At 47.4% G+C, this 18,402-nt stretch overlaps 1 protein-coding gene across 2 annotated transcripts in view; it reads right to left on the bottom strand.

Moving 5' to 3' along the window:
• Window positions 1-18,402, bottom strand: part of LOC140389690 (fetuin-B-like) — a 30,829-nt gene that overhangs the window by 2,251 nt on the left and 10,176 nt on the right. For both annotated transcript variants that reach the window (XM_072474070.1, XM_072474069.1), the window contains one exon: window positions 5,125-5,238. In XM_072474070.1, coding sequence (XP_072330171.1) covers window positions 5,125-5,238 — 114 coding nt within the window. The remainder of the gene's footprint in view (window positions 1-5,124; window positions 5,239-18,402) is intronic.

The raw sequence follows: 18,402 nt of genomic DNA, 5'->3' as shown, positions 1-18,402 counted from the left end.
GGCTCAGCACCTGTAGAGTTTACAAGCAATCCACCAATATTGTGTATACCCAATACAGTTGCTGACTGTCTGTCTGAACAAACATTTCCAGGACTGATCCCTGTTTGTGGTTATATGCTGATGGTCACTTTAACTCCCTTTGGCTGTGAGCAGCCTCTGGCTTCACAGCTGAAGGCTATTGTTAATAAGGAATTTGCCTTGTTAATTGTGTGGGCACTGTATAGCTCTTAAGTGCATTCTCGTGGGCACACGTGCCATGTCTCAGACAGTGTTATTGCCGAGCATTCCAATCAAACTGTGAGGCCTGGACACCACAGAGGCAGCAGGCAACAATCAAACACTCCAGAGCTGGCTTCAGCGCTAGGAAATCCCCGCAATCAGAGGGTGAGTGTGTGGATCGGGGGAGGGCACCTGAGCACGGCCTCCCTAATGTCCCCGGCAGGGGTCTGGGGTCTAGAGGCTCCAGCTGTGGCCAGGGGTGAATGGCACGCTGAGAGAGGGCAAGACACGTAATGATGGGAGAAGGCTCGGGGGATATGAGGGTCCCGGGGTGGAAGCCCTAGTTGTTTGTTGGTCTTTCTCCTTCTCCAATTCCTTACAGCAAACAAGATGGATGGTATTGTTGACCCAACAGCAGCAGCCCTCATGGTGCTGGTGGCAGCCCAGGTGGTCAGACACCGTAAAAGGCAGCAGCAACATCACACAGGCTGGAGGCCCCATGTGAAAGGGGCTGCTCCACACCCTGCAGACCAGGGCACCTGTCAGGCTGAGGAGGGACCCAGAGGGGGACCTAGCGATGGCCCAAGGTGCAGATACGTTGTTGGTCTTTTGAGGAGATGATGAACACCATGCGCCACAGGAGTCTCCATCTCAACAAGGAGACGGTGAGGCACTTGTGCCATGTCCTTGCGAACTTGGCACCCTGTGGAGGAGGAGGATGCTCATTTCCGGTGGCCGTGAAGGTCACCACAGCCCTGAACTTTTATGCAACGAGTTCATTCCAGGGCTCAAGCAGGGACCTGTGCGGAATTTCCCAAGCCACAGCCCACAACTGTACGCCCAGGCAGCTGACTATATAAACTTTGAGCTGGTCTAAACCCATCAAGATGCCCGGGCAGCAGGATTCTCCGCCATCGCCGTAATGCCCCTGGCCCAGGGGGTAATAGATGGCACACATGTCACCATGTTTAAGAAGGAATGCCCTTTCTAAACAGGAAGGGGTACCACTCCCTGAATGGTCAACTCATGTGCGACCACCACCTCCGGATCATGCACGTGTGTGCAGGCTTCCCAGGGAGCGTGCATGACAGTTACACCTTGGGACACTGGGAGATCTCCAGCTTCTTTGAGTTTCACCCCAGATGATGGATTGGCTGTTAGGAGTTAAGGGGTACTCAATGAGGTCTTGACTGATGATGCCAGTGCAGAGGCCGGAGACCAGGGCGGAGACTCGATATAACGAGGCCCATATTGCCACCCGTGCTGTCATTGAACGGTGCATCGAACTGCTCAAAATGCAGTTCCGATTACTGGACTGTAGGGTGGATTCATTAGGGTGCTCTTTGTAAGGGCCGGTGCAGGCTCGATGGGCTGAATGGCCTCCTTCTGCACTGTAAATTCTATGATACTCTATGACTGCTCTGGTGATACACATCAGTACACCCCACTGAGGGTCTCCCACTTTGTGGTGGACTGCTGTGCCATCCACAGCCTGGAACAGCAGCGAGGTGATGTCCTGGAGGAGGAAGAGGGATATGTAGCCTTGCTCAGGAGAATGAGAATGGGCACGCGGGAGCAGCTGGAGGATGGAGGACAGGTGGCGAGGGCTTGCCTGGAGGGCCAGGTAGGCCCTCATCCTCGCTCGCTTCTCATAGGATGAAACTTTGTCTGTCAGCTCAGCCCCCTCCCCCCAACTCCCCTCAATTACCCCCTCCCCCATTAACTAACCCCACCCCATTCCCTTCCTTACCACCCGTTTCCCCCCCTTCCTGCCCCCCATCCCCCAACCCTCCCACAGCCTCCCTCCCACCCTTTCTACCCTTTTATACCCTCCCATGGACAGTATAACATCACTCCAGAGTATTGGGCCTGTGTCAGCACTGTCAACAGGTCAATAGACAAGGCAGGAGAGTGATGATAACTGGCTGTGAGGCAAGCTCTGGTGCTCCTCAGTCTAGTCCAAAGTCTGACTCCTATCTTTCTACTGACAGTCCGCTCACACCTATCACCTGCATGGGGGCCTGCATCATGGGCTCTTGTTGTAGAATCACTGTGCCCGGGGGGGTGGGGGGGGGGGGGGGAGGCGGCGGTTGGGAAAGAGGAGGACAGCTGGGGGTGGGGGTGCGGGCAGGCCGCTGTGGAGAATAACGTAACAGAGGCTTTGCATTTATCAGGTGTAACATGTTTTAATAGTGAATATTCAAAACCCCATTGTCTCGAGCTACATATGGTGCCCCCCAGTGCCTAATCAGTGATCCTCAATCTTCTTTATCATTCGTGCTCTACCTCTATACCTCTGTGTATCCCCAGGATGCACATCACAGGAGGAGGCCGCCTGCTGCTTCTTGTGCCTTGTGGCCTTCGATGCCCTTGTGGACGTCCTCTGGGCAGCCTGGAGCAGAACACCCTGGCTGACTTACCAGTGTCCCTGGTATTGTCATGCCACCCTGTTCTGCCCGCTGACCTTGAGGTGCACCGGTGTCAGGAGGGGGGATTTGGGAGACCACTGGGTTGGCCGCCAGCGTACCCTCCCCATGGATTGTACCTGTAGCATCTTGGGGGACTACATGGGATGGAGAGGCAGCTGGAGTGAGCTCCAGAGGCCTCTGAGTCATCCAGCTCCTCCTGGCCTGGCACCTTCCTGCTGTCTGCGCCATGGTGGTAACACCTTGGGCGATGCCCTTCAGTGACTGGGACATGCTCCGGAGGGCTTCAACAATGTCCACCTGCGCCTGGGTCATGCTTTGCAGTGCCTCAGCAAAGTCCACTTGCGTCTGCCACACATCCCTGAGCAACTGGGTCATGATGTCGAGGCCCTCAGTCATGGTCAACGCTGACTGAACTTGGACAACTTGGGCACCACCACTCATGAGACTGACATTGTGCTGCAGGCTTTCCACTGCAGTCACCATTCTACCAGTGCCCGCCTCGGTACCACGCATTGCCGGTGGTATCTCCTGTACTGTAGCCTTTGGGATTCCTCCAATGGCTGTGCACTTGCCGGAGTGTCGCTGACATCCCCTCCTAATCTTATGGTCATGTCCTAGCATCTGTATCAACTCCCAGATAACCTTGCCCCGAGGCTCGGCATCTGACTGAGATTCAGCTGAGTCCTGGGATCCAGCAGACCTGCGACTGCGCACTTTCTTGGGCGTTCCTGCCTTCACCTGATGTCCTTCAGCAATTGTGTGGTGCTCACTAGATTATGCCACAGAAGCCTGTCCACTAATGCCGCCCACCGAGGTGTGTGTGTCTGCACTGGTGGAACGTGGGGGTGATTGATATGACTGTTATATTACCATTCTTGGTAATATGTTGTATTCTTTGTCCTTTCTTCCAGAATGATCCGAAGTGATGTTGACAAAGAATTCACCAATCAGAAGATTGAAACAAAACTAATTTATTAAAACACTATTAATTAAATGAAGTTCGCACACTCTACTGAACTACAGGTAATAATTACGTAATATTGAATCTGACTTACAGTACTCAATAATCTAAATAGTCACTAACTACACTATGATCTAACCTCGTGTTAACTTTATCTACTCCAATCTTCTTCTAATACTATCACCATGTGGGGGCTAGTTTAGCACAGGGCTAAATAGCTGGCTTTTAAAGCAGACCATGGCAGGCCAGCAGCACAAGTTCAATACCCGTACCAGCCTCCCCGAACAGGCGCTGGAATGTGGCGACTAGGGGTTTTTCACACTTTAAAAACAAAGTTCATTCACTGTAAAGTACGCAGGGGCCCGCTATTGACATGAAAGCTGAGTGTACATATTTCATTTGGAAATGCTATCCGGGGATGAGAAGTGCAGGAAGAGTCATACAGCACAGGAAAGACCCTTCAGCCCATCACGTCTGCACTGGTCTAAAACGCCCACCTAACTATTCTAATCCCATTTCCCAGCACTTGGCCCATAACTTGTATGCCTTGTGATCGCAAGTGCACATCTAAATACTTCTTAAATGTTATGAGGGTCTCTGCCTCCACCACCCTTTCAGGCAGCAAATTCCAAACTCCCACCACCTTCAGGGTAAAAAAGTTTTTCCTCACATCCCCACTAAACCTCTGCCCCTTACCTTGGGTGAGATTCTCCGACCCACCGCCGGGCTGGAAAATCGCCGGGGGGGGGGGGTGGTGTGAATCCTGCCCCAACGTCAGCTGCCGGATTCTCCGGCCTGCTATGGGCCGAGTGGCCGCCCGTTTTTGGCGGGTCCCGCCTCCGTAAAATATACCAGGTCTGTACCGGCGGGACCTGGCTCTGCGGGCGGTCTGCAGAGTTCTCGGGGGGCCCCCCACGGTGTCCTGACCAGCGATCGGGGCCCACCGATCCGCGGGCGGGCCTGTGCCATGGGGGCATTCTTTCCCTCCGCGCCGGCCGGTGTAACAGTCCGCCATGGCTGGCGCGGAGAAGAACCCAACCTGTGCATGCGCTGGGATGACGCCAGCACACGCTGGCGCCCCCGCACATGCGCCAACCCGCGCTGGCCGGCGGAGGCCCTTCGGCGGCGGTTGGCACGGCACCAAGCCCTTCGGCGCCGGCTGACGTGGCGCTAACCCCGCCGCCGGCCTAGCCCCTGAAGGTGCGGAGGAATCCTCACCTTCCGGGCGGCCCGACGCCAGGGTGGTTCATGCCACTCCTCGGCGCCGGTACGGCCCGCCCCGCCGGGTAGGGGAGAATCCCGCCCCTTAAATCTGTGCCTCCTGGTCATTGACCCTCCACCAAGGGGGAAAGTTTATTCCTGTCTACGCTATCGATGAAAAAGAAAAGAATACAGAAAGTGGATGAGATTCCCATGGAGTAAAACTATCTGCACTCCAGTTGGGCAAATGGCTTGTTTCTGTGCTGTACACTCTATCTAGTTCTACGTATGAAGCTATTGTTCAACAATACTTACTGCAAAGTCATGAGGTTTTGGAATACAGGCTGACAGTACGACTGTGAAGTCATCTTTGAAGCAATTTGTTTCCTGGACAATAAATTCCACTAATATCCTTTGGTTCATTACCGACTGAAACAGAGAGGAAGTTGTTTCTTTAGTTAATGGCAAGTTGTCTATCCTCTCCTATCCGAGGCATACCAACAAGCATCTGATAGACAAGCTAAGAATAACAATCTCAATCGCTAAGGAAAGCCCAAAGACAGTTGTAACCCAAGACAAGGACATTGCTCTTGATCCAATTTAACCGCAGGAAGGTGTGGGACAGATTTTATCTGACCATCAGGGAGACATGCTCACCAGTTAGAGAGGGCAGAAAATCAGGAAACACTTCCCTCGTGCTTTGGAAAATGGAGAAGGGATGTTGTGCACCAAGTGCCAGGCGGTTTTTGTGTGGGTTATTACTAAAACTTCTGATCCCACAAAAAATAACTTAAACCTTACCTGTGAGCTTTGTGGAGTAGCGGTAAGTGGTTCCTTTAACTGGTTATACTGTGCTATGCCAAGAACGAATGGAGATGGGAAACACCAAATACAGTCCAATGAATGGCATTTCAAAGCTTTATTAGAGTCTGATTAATGAAATAAAACCTGTTTTTTTGGGGGGATTGAGAGACTTGTCTGTTTCTAGGTGGTTTCTGAGTTGCCCACGTGAAGGCACCAACCAAAGTACATAGCGTCAGAACAGTAAGTCCTCACACTACAAATTAAATCAGATTCATTGCCCCCACGACTTCAACACTCCCCAACCCCACACAGATTTCCTCTTCCCCTGAGCTGCTCACCCCTTCCCTCTCCCTTAGTCCTTTACTGCACCTCCCCCATAACCTTCCACTCCTTCCCATCACCACAGTTCCTCCTCTGGGTGTCCTACCAGCATCACCTCAGGGTGCTGGCCCTGAATTGGCAGTATCAGTGGATCTTGTCCACGTGACGGAGGAGGGTGATGACAACTTGCTATGCGATGAGCTCTGGTGCTCCTGTCATGTCCCTCAGCAACTGAGCCATGCCCCTCACTGCCTCATCATGTCCCTCTGGGACTGTCATCTCTCTCTGTGCCTGTGACATGTATTTCTGTGACTGACTAAATTCATCAGCACCCAACCAATGCTCTAGCTGCCGTCAGCATAATTTGTTGTGATGGGATCATCTTTTCCAGAAGCGCAACATCTGTCTGGGCAGCAGCTGTTCCCTGGAATCGGGCAGCCCTCCGACCGTCCGCTCCTCCGGGAGTCCCTGCCTCCACCTGATATGCTGCAACTTGTGTGTGGTGCTCACCAGAGGGTGATCCAGGAGCCTAATGGCTAACATTACCCACCAAGGTGATAGTCTCTGTGATGGCGGATGGTGCAGGTGAAAGTGAGATTTTGATGTCTTCCCTGGAGTGGTGCTTAGCATGTTCTGAGGGTCTGGATGGGGGACAGCGATCCTGGACAGCCTGGTCTTGTCTGATGGCGATCCTGCAAGACAAATGGGATGGGATCATGGGAAGGACTGGTCGGTCAGAGGGGGTGACTTGCTATAAGGACATCTGTGTTGCATTGGACTCTCACTTGGTTGGCACATGCCAAACTCCTTTACTGCCACTGCCTTCTCCTCAGCCTCCTCTGCGAGTTGTACCCTTTCCTCAGAGGGTGGGTGGACCCAAATGTCAGCAGTTCCCCCTCCCGTTTTCTGGTGCTCTTGGTAATTATTGGTCACTTTATCCATGAGGGGGATACAGAAAGGACACAGTGAGTTGTGTTAAGTAATGGGTTAAGAGACATTGCAATTAGTTGTCTCATTTATGTTAAGTATCCATTAATTGACACTGATATGTAAAGGGGCTTCAGGTGGTCTCTGTCAGATGATGTATAGTTAGAGTTTTGTGCAAAGGCTGTTGGAATGAAATAAATGTGTGTTTGAAAAAGGAACAGAACTTTAGACTCTTCATATCACAGCAACTAAAACATCTAACAATTGGCAGCAGAGGATGGTTGCTGTGTAAATGTGAAGGGTTGAAAGATACAACTTTTCCAGATCAAACCAAGGAGTGAGTGAGAAAAGAAAAAAAAGAGAGATATATGGCTGAACCGAGGATAAAGATGGCTGGATATGATTATCCTCCCTTATTTTCTGAAAGGGAATCGTACAAAGAACAAATAAATGTACAGCACAGGAACAGGCCCTTCGGCCCTCCAAGCCCGTGTCGACCATGCTGCCCGACTAAACTACAATCTTCTACACTCCTGGGTCCATATCCCTCTATTCCCATCCTATTCATGTATTTGTCAAGATGCCCCTTAAATGTCACTATCGTCCCTGCTTTCACCACCTTCTTCGGTAGCGAGTTCCAGGCACCCACTACCCTCTGTGTAAAAAATTTGCCTCGTACATCTACTCTAAACCTTGCCCACACAACTTTAAACCTATGCCCCCTAGTAATTGACCCCTCTACCCTGGGGAAAAGCCTCTGACTATCCACTCTGTCTATGCCCCTCATAATTTTGTAGACCTCTATTAGGTCGCCCCTCAACCTCCGTTGTTCCAGTGAGAATAAACCGCGTTTATTCAACCGCTCCTCATAGCTAATGCCCTCCATATCAAGCAACATGCTGGTAAATCTCTTCTGCACCCTCTCTAAAGCCTCCACATCCTTCTGGTAGTGTGGCGACCAGAATTGAACTCCAAGTGTGGCCTAACTAAAGTTCTATACAGCTGCAACATGACTTGCCAATTCTTATACTCAATGCCCCGGCCAATGAAGGCAAGCATGCCGTATGCCTTCTTGACTACCTTCTCCACCTGTGTTGCCCCTTTCAGTGACCTGTGGACCTGTACACCTAGATCTCTCTGACTTTCAATACTCTTGAGGGTTCTACCATTCACTGTATATTCCCTACCTGCATTAGACCCTCCAAAATGCATTACCTCACCTTTGTCCGGATTAAACTCCATCTGCCATCTCACCGCCCAAGTCTCCAAACAATCTAAATCCTGCTGTATCCTCTGACAGTCCTCATCGCTGTCCGCAATTCCACTAACCTTTGTGTCGTCTGCAAACTTACTAATCAGACCAGTTACATTTTCCTCCAAATCATTTATATATACTACAAACAGCAAAGGTCCCAGCACTGATCCCTGCGGAACACCACTGGTCACAGCACTCCAATTAGAAAAGCACCCTTCCATTGCTACTCTCTGCCTTCTATGACCTAGCCAGTTCTGTATCCACCTTGCCAGCTCACCCCTGATCCCGTGTGACTTCACCTTTTGTACTAGTCTACCATGAGGGTCCTTGTCAAAGGCCTTACTGAAGTCCATATAGACAACATCCACTGCCCTACCTGCATCAATCATCTTTGTGACCTCCTCGAAAGACTCTATCAAGTTAGTGAGACACGACCTCCCCTTCACAAAACCATGCTGCCTCTCACTAATACGTCCATTTGCTTCCAAATGGGAGTAGATCCTGTCTCGAAGAATCTCTCCAGTAATTTCCCTACCACTGAAGTAAGGCTCATCGGCCTGTAGCTCCCTGTATTATTCTTGCTACCCTTCTTAAACAGAGGAACAACACTGGCTATTCTCCAGTCCTCCGGGACATCACCTGAAGACAGTGAGGATCCAAAGATTTCTGACAAGGCCTCAGCAATTTCCTCTCCAGCCTCCTTCAGTATTCTGGGGTAGATCCCATCAGGCCCTGGGAACTTATCTACCTTAATATTTTTTAAGATGCCCAACACCTCATCGTTTTGGATCTCAATGTGACCCAGGTATCTACACAACCATCTCCAGACTCAACATCTACCAATTCCTTCTCTTTGGTGAATACTGATACAAAGTATTCATTTAGTACCTCGCCCATTTCCTCTGGCTCCACACATAGATTCCCTTGCCTATCCTTCAGTGGGCCAACCCTTTCCCTGGCTACCCTCTTGCTTTTTATGTACGTGTAAAAAGCCTTGGGATTTTCCTTAACCCTATTTGCCAATGGCTTTTCGTGACCCCTTCTATCCCTCCTGACTCCTTGCTTAAGTTCCTTCCTACTTTCCTTATATTCCACACAGGCTTTGTCTGTTCCCCAGCCTTTTAGCCCTGACAAATGCCTCCTTTTTCTTTTTGACGAGGCCTACAATATCTCTCATTATCCAAGGTTCCCGAAAATTGCCATATTTATCCTTCTTCCTCACAGGAACATGCCGGTCCTGAATTCCTTTCAACTGACACTTGAAAGCCTCCCACATGTCAGATGTTGATTTGCCCTCAAACATCCGCCCTCAATCTAGGTTCTTCAGTTCCCGCCTAATATTGTTATAATTAGCCTTCCCCCAATTTAGCACATTCACCCTAGGAGCACTCTTATCCTTGTCCACCAGCACTTTAAAACTTATTGAATTGTGGTCACTGTTCCCGAAATGCTCCCCTACTGAAACTTCTACCACCTGGCCGGGCTCATTCCCCAATACCAGGTCCAGTACCGCCCCTTCCCTAGTTGGACTGTCTACATATTGTTTTAAGAAGCCCTCCTGGATGCTCCTTGCAAACTCTGCCCCGTCTAAGCCCCTGGCACTAAGTGAGTCCCAGTCAATATTGGGGAAGTTGAAGTCTCCCATCACCACAACCCTGTAGTTTTTACTCTTTTCCAAAACCTGTCTACCTATCTGCTCCTCTATCTCCCGTTGGCTGTTGGGAGGCCTGTAGTAAACCTCCAACATTGTGACTGCACCCTTTTTATTCCTGATCTCTACCCATATAGCCTCACTGCCCTCTGAGGTGTCCTCCCGTAGTACAGCTGTGATATCCTCCCTAACCAGTAGCGCAACTCCGCCACCCCTTTTACATCCCCCTCTATCCCGCCTGAAACATCTAAATCCTGGAACGTTTAGCTGCCAATCCTGCCCTTCCCTCAACCAGGTCTCTGTAATGGCAACAACATCATAGTTCCAAGTACTAATCCAAGCTCTAAGTTCATCTGCCTTACCCGTAATACTTTTTGCATTAAAACATATGCACTTCAGGCCACCAGACCCGCTGTGTTCAGCAACTTCTCCCTGTCTGCTCTGCCTCAGAGCCACACTGTCCCTATTCCCTAGTTCTCCCTCAATGCTCTCACCTTCTGACCTATTGCTTAATGCCCATCCCCCTGCCATACTAGTTTAAACTCCCGTGTGACACTAGCAAACCTCGCGGCCAGGATATTTATGCCTCTCCAGTTTAGATGCAACCCGTCCTTCTTATAGAGGTCACACCTGCCACGGAAGAGCTCCCAGTGGTCCAGATAACGGAAACCCTCCGTCCTACACCAGCTGTTTAGCCACGTATTTAGCTGCTCTATCTTCCTATTTCTAGCCTCACTGGCACGTGGCACAGGGAGTAATCCTGAGATTACAACCCTAGAGGTTCTGTCTTTTAACTTTCTGCCTAGCTCCCTGAACTCCTGCTGCAGGACCACATGCCCCTTCCTGCCTATGTCGTTAGTACCAATATGCACAACGACCTCTGCCTGTTTGCCCTCCCCCTTCAGGATGCCCTCTACCCATTCGGAGACATCCTGGACCCTGGCACCAGGGAGGCAACATACCATCCTGGAGTCTCTTTCACGTCCACAGAAGCGCCTATCTGTGCCCCTGACTATAGAGTCCCCTATTACTATTGCTCTTCTGCGCTTTGACCCTCCCTTCTGAACATCAGAGCCAGCCGTGGTGCCACTGCTCTGGCTGCTGCTGTTTTCCCCTGATAGGCTATCCCCCTCCCCGACAGTATCCAAAGGGGTATAGCTGTTCGAGAGGGGGACAACCACAGGGTATTCCTGCACTGACTGCCTGCCCTTTCTGGTGATCACCCATTTCTCTGCCTGCACCTTGGGTGTAACCAGATTTATATAACTGCTATCTATGACACTTTCTGCCACCTGCAAGCTCCTAAGTGCATCCAATTGCTGCTCCAACCGAACCATGCGGTCTGTGAGGAGCTCCAGTTGGGTGCACTTTCTGCAGATGAAGCCATCCAGGAGGCTTCCAGCCTCCCGGACCTACCACATCTCACAGTTAGATCACTGCACCCCTCGAACTGACATTGCGTCAATTAATTAGTAAATTAAAGTTAAAAGTTTTTTTAAAAAATTTAAGTTACTGTTAACTATCTGATTCCTAGCACTAGATTTCTACTATAAATGTGAAAGCTAAATATAGTACTCTCCGATCTCTGGCTTAGATACCCCTTATAATTAAGTAATTATGTTTAATTAGTTACCAATGCTTAATTTTTTAAATCTAGTGTAGATTCCCAACCAGCCACTCAGGTCACAGCTTTTCTGTGATGTCACTTCAGTTTCCCCCCCCCCCCCAACCCCCCCCCCCCCCCCACACACACACACACAATTTGAAAAGGTAATAAAAGTAAAAATGAGTAAAAATCACTTACTTACCTTGTGAGGGTCTCAGATGTTCTCAGGTTCTCTCCCTGCTGATTAAAAGTTACAGGCCCGAAGAAAGAGAGAGAACAAAACAGTAGGGAAAAAGCACCTTCTCCCACTCTGCACTGAATTACCTCACTGCATCAAATTACCAAGTTTCAAATTCTCACTCAGTCTGTATCTCACTCACTCAGTCTGTATCTCACTCACTCAGGCTGTGTCTCTTGACCTGTGCAACGCTTACTAAGTGCGCTTTCTGTCTGTCTTTTATACAGACTTTAGGATGACTCACACTACTTAAACTTCAAAGAGAAGAATACAATGTGTACCTTTGTGCCCCTAAACAGGCCTCAGGTGACTGCCAGATAACTGCCTCTCAGCAATTAGGGTGGGGGCAGCTTCAGCCAATCAGACACTAATCTACACTGCACTTTTAGCTGAAAAACAACAGAATTAGATTTATCACTTACCTTTCCTGGTTACCTCACTGCACCAAATTACCAAGTTTCAAATTCTCACTCTGTCTGTGTCTCACTCACTCAGGCTGTGTCTCTTGACCTGTGCAACGACCAATGGAGAAATGCAGTAGTTATGTGGACTAAGGTAACTGCTTTGGGAAAGAGAAAACAAGGTATGGCATTGGCTCTCTCTCTAACCTATGGCAGTAAAATCCAAAACAAAGTGCTTTCTGAGCTGGAATTGGAAGAGTTAGACTCAGAAGAAGGTCTGGAGACTTTATTACATTATATGGATAAGATTTATAAGAAAGATGACTTATTAAGTGCGTATGAAGCATGGTCGGATTTTGATAAGTTCCGGAAATTGGAGGATATCTCCATGGAAGACTACATAATGGAATTTGGCAGACTATATAAAAGGCTGCAGAAACCCAACCTGCAATTTCCACAGTCTGTGTTGGCCTTTAAATTACTCGACTGTACTAGAGTGAGCAACATGGATAGGCTCCTGGTTTTGACAGGAGTTCAGTTTACTGATAAGGATACCTTATTCGAACAGATGACAAAAGCTTTACAAAAGTTTCTGGGGAAACATTCGATTCCGATGGCTCTGATGACCCAAATAGGTCAGCATGCAATAAGGCAGAATATGGAAGATACACTACTAACAGGATGGCGAAATCGTATGGCTACGAACAGGCCTCAAGACTATAGAAGGAGACCGAGACAAGGAAATTATGAAGACAGAAACCCAGTTAGAACCTACAATAGGAAGGTGAACCCCAGAAATGCACGGGGCATGATAAATCGATGTTTTCGATGTGACTCTCAATACCATTATGCTTTCAACTGTCCAACCCGTTATGATAGAGTGTTTGAAGCAACACATGACATGGAAGAGTCAGAAGAGGAAAAAGATAGTGACCAGAAAGAAGGCATTGTCCTATTGACAAGCAGTTTTACGCTGGTAATGAGGGTATTGGTTGTAGAATCCTTCAACTGTGCTGTATTGGACAGTGGCTGCACATCTACTGTGTCTGGAATTGACTGGTTAAAATGTTGCCTGGACTTTTTGAATACTGAAAATCATAACAAGGTTAAGGAATTTGAAAGTTCCACAAGTTTCAGGTTTGGGGATGATAATACTCTGAAGTCACTGAAAAGAGTGGTGATCCCTTGCAATATTGCTGGAGTGAATCATTTCATTAGCACGGATGTTGTATCAAGTGTGATACATTTGCTTCTGAGCAGACCGTCGATGAAGAAAGCACACATGAAACTGGATATGGAACAGGATAAGGCAACAGTTTTTGGAAAGACGGTGGACTTACAATTTACACAGTCAGGACACTATTGTATTCCATTACTGACAAATAATATTTCAAGTAGAGTGGTTAAGGATGTGTTAATGGCAGTTGAAAATGGGACTTCAGCTGATAAAAAGCTTGCGGTATTAAAACTGCATAGGCAATTTGCACATCTGTCTCCTCGGAGTGTGAAAAATTTATTAAAGGATGCAGGGGTAAGGGATGACGACTATACTAAACTGATAGAACAGGTTAGTGACCGCTGTGAAGTTTGTAGGAAGTACAGAAGGACACCAGCATGACCGGTAGTAACCCTACCTTTGGCCAGGGATTTTAACAACATTGTGGCCATGGACCTTAAGATCTGGGATAAAGCAAATAATATATTTATTTTGCATTTTGTAGATTTAGCAACCAGATTTAGTCAATCAACGATTGTACGAAGTAAAGAAAAGAGAGTAATTCTGGATCAAATCGTGGAAAAATGGATAGGGACAGGAATGGGTCCACCGGCACAATTCCTTACCGACAATGGGGAAGAATTTGCTAATGATGAGTTTTGGGATATGTGTGAAAACATGAATATCAGAGTTATGAATACGGCTGCAGAAAGCCCATTTAGTAATGGTGTCTGTGAAAGAAATCATGCTGTCATCGATGACATGCTTCGGAAAATTTTGGCAGATCGACCAAATTGCAGGCTAAATTCGGCTTTAGCATGGGCAGTACATGCAAAGAATTCATTGCAGATGGTTGGGGGCTATAGTCCTTATCAATTAGTGTTTGGTAGAAATCCTAAAATTCCGTCCATTTTGGATGACCAGCCTCCAGCTTGGGAGGGGAATACAATTAGCTCTGGTTTTGCTGAACATTTAAATGCATTACATCGCAGTAGAAAAGCTTTTTTGGAAGCAGAAGTCTCTGAAAGAATTGGCAGAGTTTTAAGACATAACGTATGGCCATCAGATGCCGTTTTTCAGCAAAGAGGCATGGTATACTATAAGAGAGATAATTCAAATGAATGAAAAGGCCCAGGGAAGATCATAGGCATAGATGGCAAAACAATTATTTTGCAACATGGTAATCAAACTGTTAGGGTACATTCATCAAGGATAATGGGTACAGATTACAAATTTTCAAACTTAGACAGAGCAAACAGACATGACGAGGAACCAGAGTCATCTGGTACGCATGTGTTACAGAACTATGAGGACCAATTAACTGATATAGACAGGGTTTCTGTGGAGGAACACAACACTTCTGATGAATTAGAACAGGCCATTTTTCCAAAAGGGCAACTGCCAAAAGTTGGTACAAAAGTGACATACTTGCCTGAAGGGTCTAGTCAATGGAAGGATGCAACTGTTATTAGTAGAGCAGGGAAGGCCACTGGAAAGTATAAACATTGGTTGAATGTACAGCATTCAGGGGAAGGAGTCAAGACAATGGATTGGGAAAACGAAGTTCAAAAATGGAGGGCACAGAAACGCAGTGCCAGTTCAGACAGAACATCGGATAGTGAACATGTCCGCAGGAAAAGGTCGAGAACTATTGAAAGGACATCCCACAGCAGAAGGGAAAGATCAAGCAGTAGCAGTACAGAACGAGATACCAGGCGGGAGAGGGGACATAGTTTATCAAGATCTCGGAACATGAGTAAGACTATGAATACTAATAGGAGTAGAAGCCCACATGCACGTGAGATTTTGGTGGCTTCAAATAAATTAGATGAAAAAGTTATCAAAGAAGCTAAACAGCAAGAATTGCATAGTTGGAGTGAATTTGGGGTATACACTTGGGGTATAAATTTGCAGATGACACTAAAGTCGGTGGAGTTGTGGACAGTGCGGAAGGATGTTACAAGTTACAGAGGGACATAGATAAGCTGCAGCGCTGCGCTGAGAGGTGGCAAATGGAGTTTAATGCAGAAAAGTGTGAGGTGATTCATTTTGGAAGGAATAACAGGAAGACAGAGTACTGGGCTAATGGTAAGATTCTTGGCTGTGTGGATGAGCAGAGGGATCTCGGTGTCCATGTACATAGATCCCTGAAAGATGCCACCCAGGTTGAGAGAGTTGTTAAGAAGGTGTACGGTGTGTTAGCTTTTATTGGTAGAGGGATTGAGTTTCAGCGCCATGAGGTCATGTTGCAGCTGTACAAAATTCTGTGCGGCCGCATTTGGAGTATTGCGTGCAATTCTGGTCGCCGCATTATAGGAAGGATGTGGAAGCATTGGAAAGGGTGCAGAGGAGATTTACCAGAATGTTGCCTGGTATGGAGGGAAGATCTTATGAGGAAAGGCTGAGGGACTTGAGGCTGTTTTCGTTAGAGAGAAGAAGGTTAAGTGGTGACTTAATTGAGGCATACAAGATGATCAGAGGATTGGATAGGGTGATCAGTGAGAGTCTTTTTCCTCAGATGGTGATGTCTAGCACGAGGGGACATAGCTTTAAATTGAGGGGAGATAGATATAGGACAGATGTCAGAGGTAGGTTCTTTACTCAGAGAGTAGTAAGGGCGTGGAATGCCCTGCCTGCAACTGTAGTGGACTCGCCAACACTAAGGGCATTCAAATGGTCATTGGATAGACATATGGACGATAAGGGAATAGTGTAGATGGGCTTCAGAGTGGTTTCACAGGTCGGCGCAACATCGAGGGCCGAAGGGCCTGTAGTGCGCTGTAATGTTCTATGTTCTATGTTCTATGTTCTACCGGATAGGGGACAAAGAGCTCTATCCCACAGATGGATTTGCACGGAAAAGGTTCTTCCGGGTGGAACTTATAAGGCAAAGGCCAGGCTTGTGGCAAGGGGATTTGAAGAAAACTTAGAAGATCAGGATTTAAGGGTAGATTCACCTACAGCAGGAAAGGTTATTTTAAAGATCTTCTGGGCTCTATTAGCCACAAAGGCATGGGAATGCAAATCTATAGATATAAAAGCTGCCTTTTTGCAGGGGCATCAGCTCCAAAGAGACATTTTTCTCCATCCTCCTAAAGAAGCAGCTCACACAGAAGGGGTACTCTGGAAGTTGAACAAATGTGTATATGGATTAAATGATGCATCTAGAGTCTGCTATTTTTCGGTAAGGTCAGTTTTGTTAAAGTTAGGCTGTTGCCAGTTGAAAGCAGATCCTGCAATGTTTTACTGGCACTATAAAGGAAATCTTTCTGGCATTTTTATGATGCATGTCGATGATTTTTTGTGGGGTGGGACTAGTGATTTTGAAGCTATTGTAATCTCTGGTTTGAGGAAAGAATTCAGGGTTGGAAGTCAGGCTTATGGTGCATTTAAATATATTGGACTGGAAATTGGACAGACTAAGTTAGGGGCAACTTTACGTCAGCAATCTTATTTGGAAAGCATCAGCCCAATAGCAATTAGTCGTGGCCGAGTTTCACAAAAAGACGCAATGGTTTCAAAGATAGAAAAAGAGCAACTGCGAAGTTTAATTGGGCAACTGAACTGGTTAGGTAGACAGACTAGACCGGACGTGAGTTTTGATGTCTTAGAGTTGAGTACAAAAATGAATGATCCCAAAGTGGAAGACATAATAAGAGCAAATAAAGCGTTGGTCAAACTAAAAATGCAGGAGTGTGTTTTGAAGGTACCGGTTTCAGGTGACCTTGGCACTTGAAACTCATAGTTTATAGTGATGCGTCCTACGCAAATTTATGTGATGGAGTTTCAAGCGCAGGAGGTTTTATAATTTTCCTTTTGGGGAACAATGGTAAATGTTGCCCGCTTGTGTGGGAAACAAAGAAAATAAGGAGGGTGGTAAAAAGCACTTTGGATGCTGAGACGTTAAGCCTTGTAGAGGCGGTGGATATGGCCTTTTATATAAGTATGATATTGACAGAAATTTTGGGATGAGGGGATTTGGGTAATATACCTATTGACTGTCACATTGACAATAAATCCCTGTGGGAAAATGTGCACTCTACAAAATGTGTCAATGAAAAGAGGTTACGGATAGACATCGCAAGTTTGAAGCATATGTTGGACAGAGGGGAAATAACAAAAATTAAATGGGTCGACAGGAGCTATCAACTGTCAGACTGTTTTACGAAAAGAGGGGCGAGTTCACAGAAACTTTTGGATATTGTTAATGAAGGGCGCTTGTTTCTGTGACTGTTTTTTTTTCTTTCTCGTCCAAACAAACAAAAAAGGGGGGGAAATCATGTGTGTGTTTTTGAGTTTCTTGAAATTTTGTTTTCACCTAATTATTTTTTCTCCTAGGAAGGGGAGACTGTTAAGTAATGGGTTAAGAGACATTGCAATTAGTTGTCTCATTTATGTTAAGTATCCATTAATTGACACTGATATGTAAAGGGGCTTCAGGTGGCCTTTGGCAGGTGATGGATGGTTAGAGTTTTGTGCAAAGGCTGTTGGAATGAAATAAATGTGTGTTTGTGAAAAAGGAACAGAACTTTAGACTCTTCATATCACAGCAACTAAAACGTCTAACAAGTTGGTGGGAGGTGGGCATCATAGGAGGCCGCTAGCTGGTGGCATGTGTGTGCAAGGCTCCTGGTCAACGGGATCAATACATGTTTTGGGGTTGTGTGGAGGATTGGTGGTAAGGGAGATGCAGGCAGGTGCGGTGTTGTTGGCCTCTACGGAATTGGGGGTGATGTGAGGAGTGAGGGACAGGAGTGATGCCAGGGACACAGATGTGGTTACACACCCGAGTTACCGTAATGAGGTCATTCATCTTCTTTTGGCACTACATGCCAGTCCTCCTGTTCAGGCTGGCAGCATTCACAGCCTCTGCCACCTCATCACAGGCGTCGTTGAGAATGGTAGGCTGGAGTCTCTGCCTCATTCTCTCCTCAGTGGCATCCGGAAGCGGGGAGAATCTGGCTTCAAACTGTTGCCACATATTTAAATGCATTTAAATATGCTAATCTGGTTCATGCCCAGAGGGAGTGTTTTTTTAAAAAATTTGCCCATGGGATGTAGGCGACGCAGGCTGTGCCAGCATTTATTGCCCATCTCTAATTGCCCTGCAAACCAGGTTAGGTCAGCTGCAGCAGGCTGGATGCACCTTGCACTGGCCAGCCCCCAGCACCAAC

This window comes from Scyliorhinus torazame, chromosome 14 (assembly GCF_047496885.1).
Source record: "Scyliorhinus torazame isolate Kashiwa2021f chromosome 14, sScyTor2.1, whole genome shotgun sequence".
Taxonomy (NCBI): Eukaryota; Metazoa; Chordata; class Chondrichthyes; order Carcharhiniformes; family Scyliorhinidae; genus Scyliorhinus; species Scyliorhinus torazame.
This window is presented reverse-complemented; position numbering and strand designations above follow the sequence as displayed.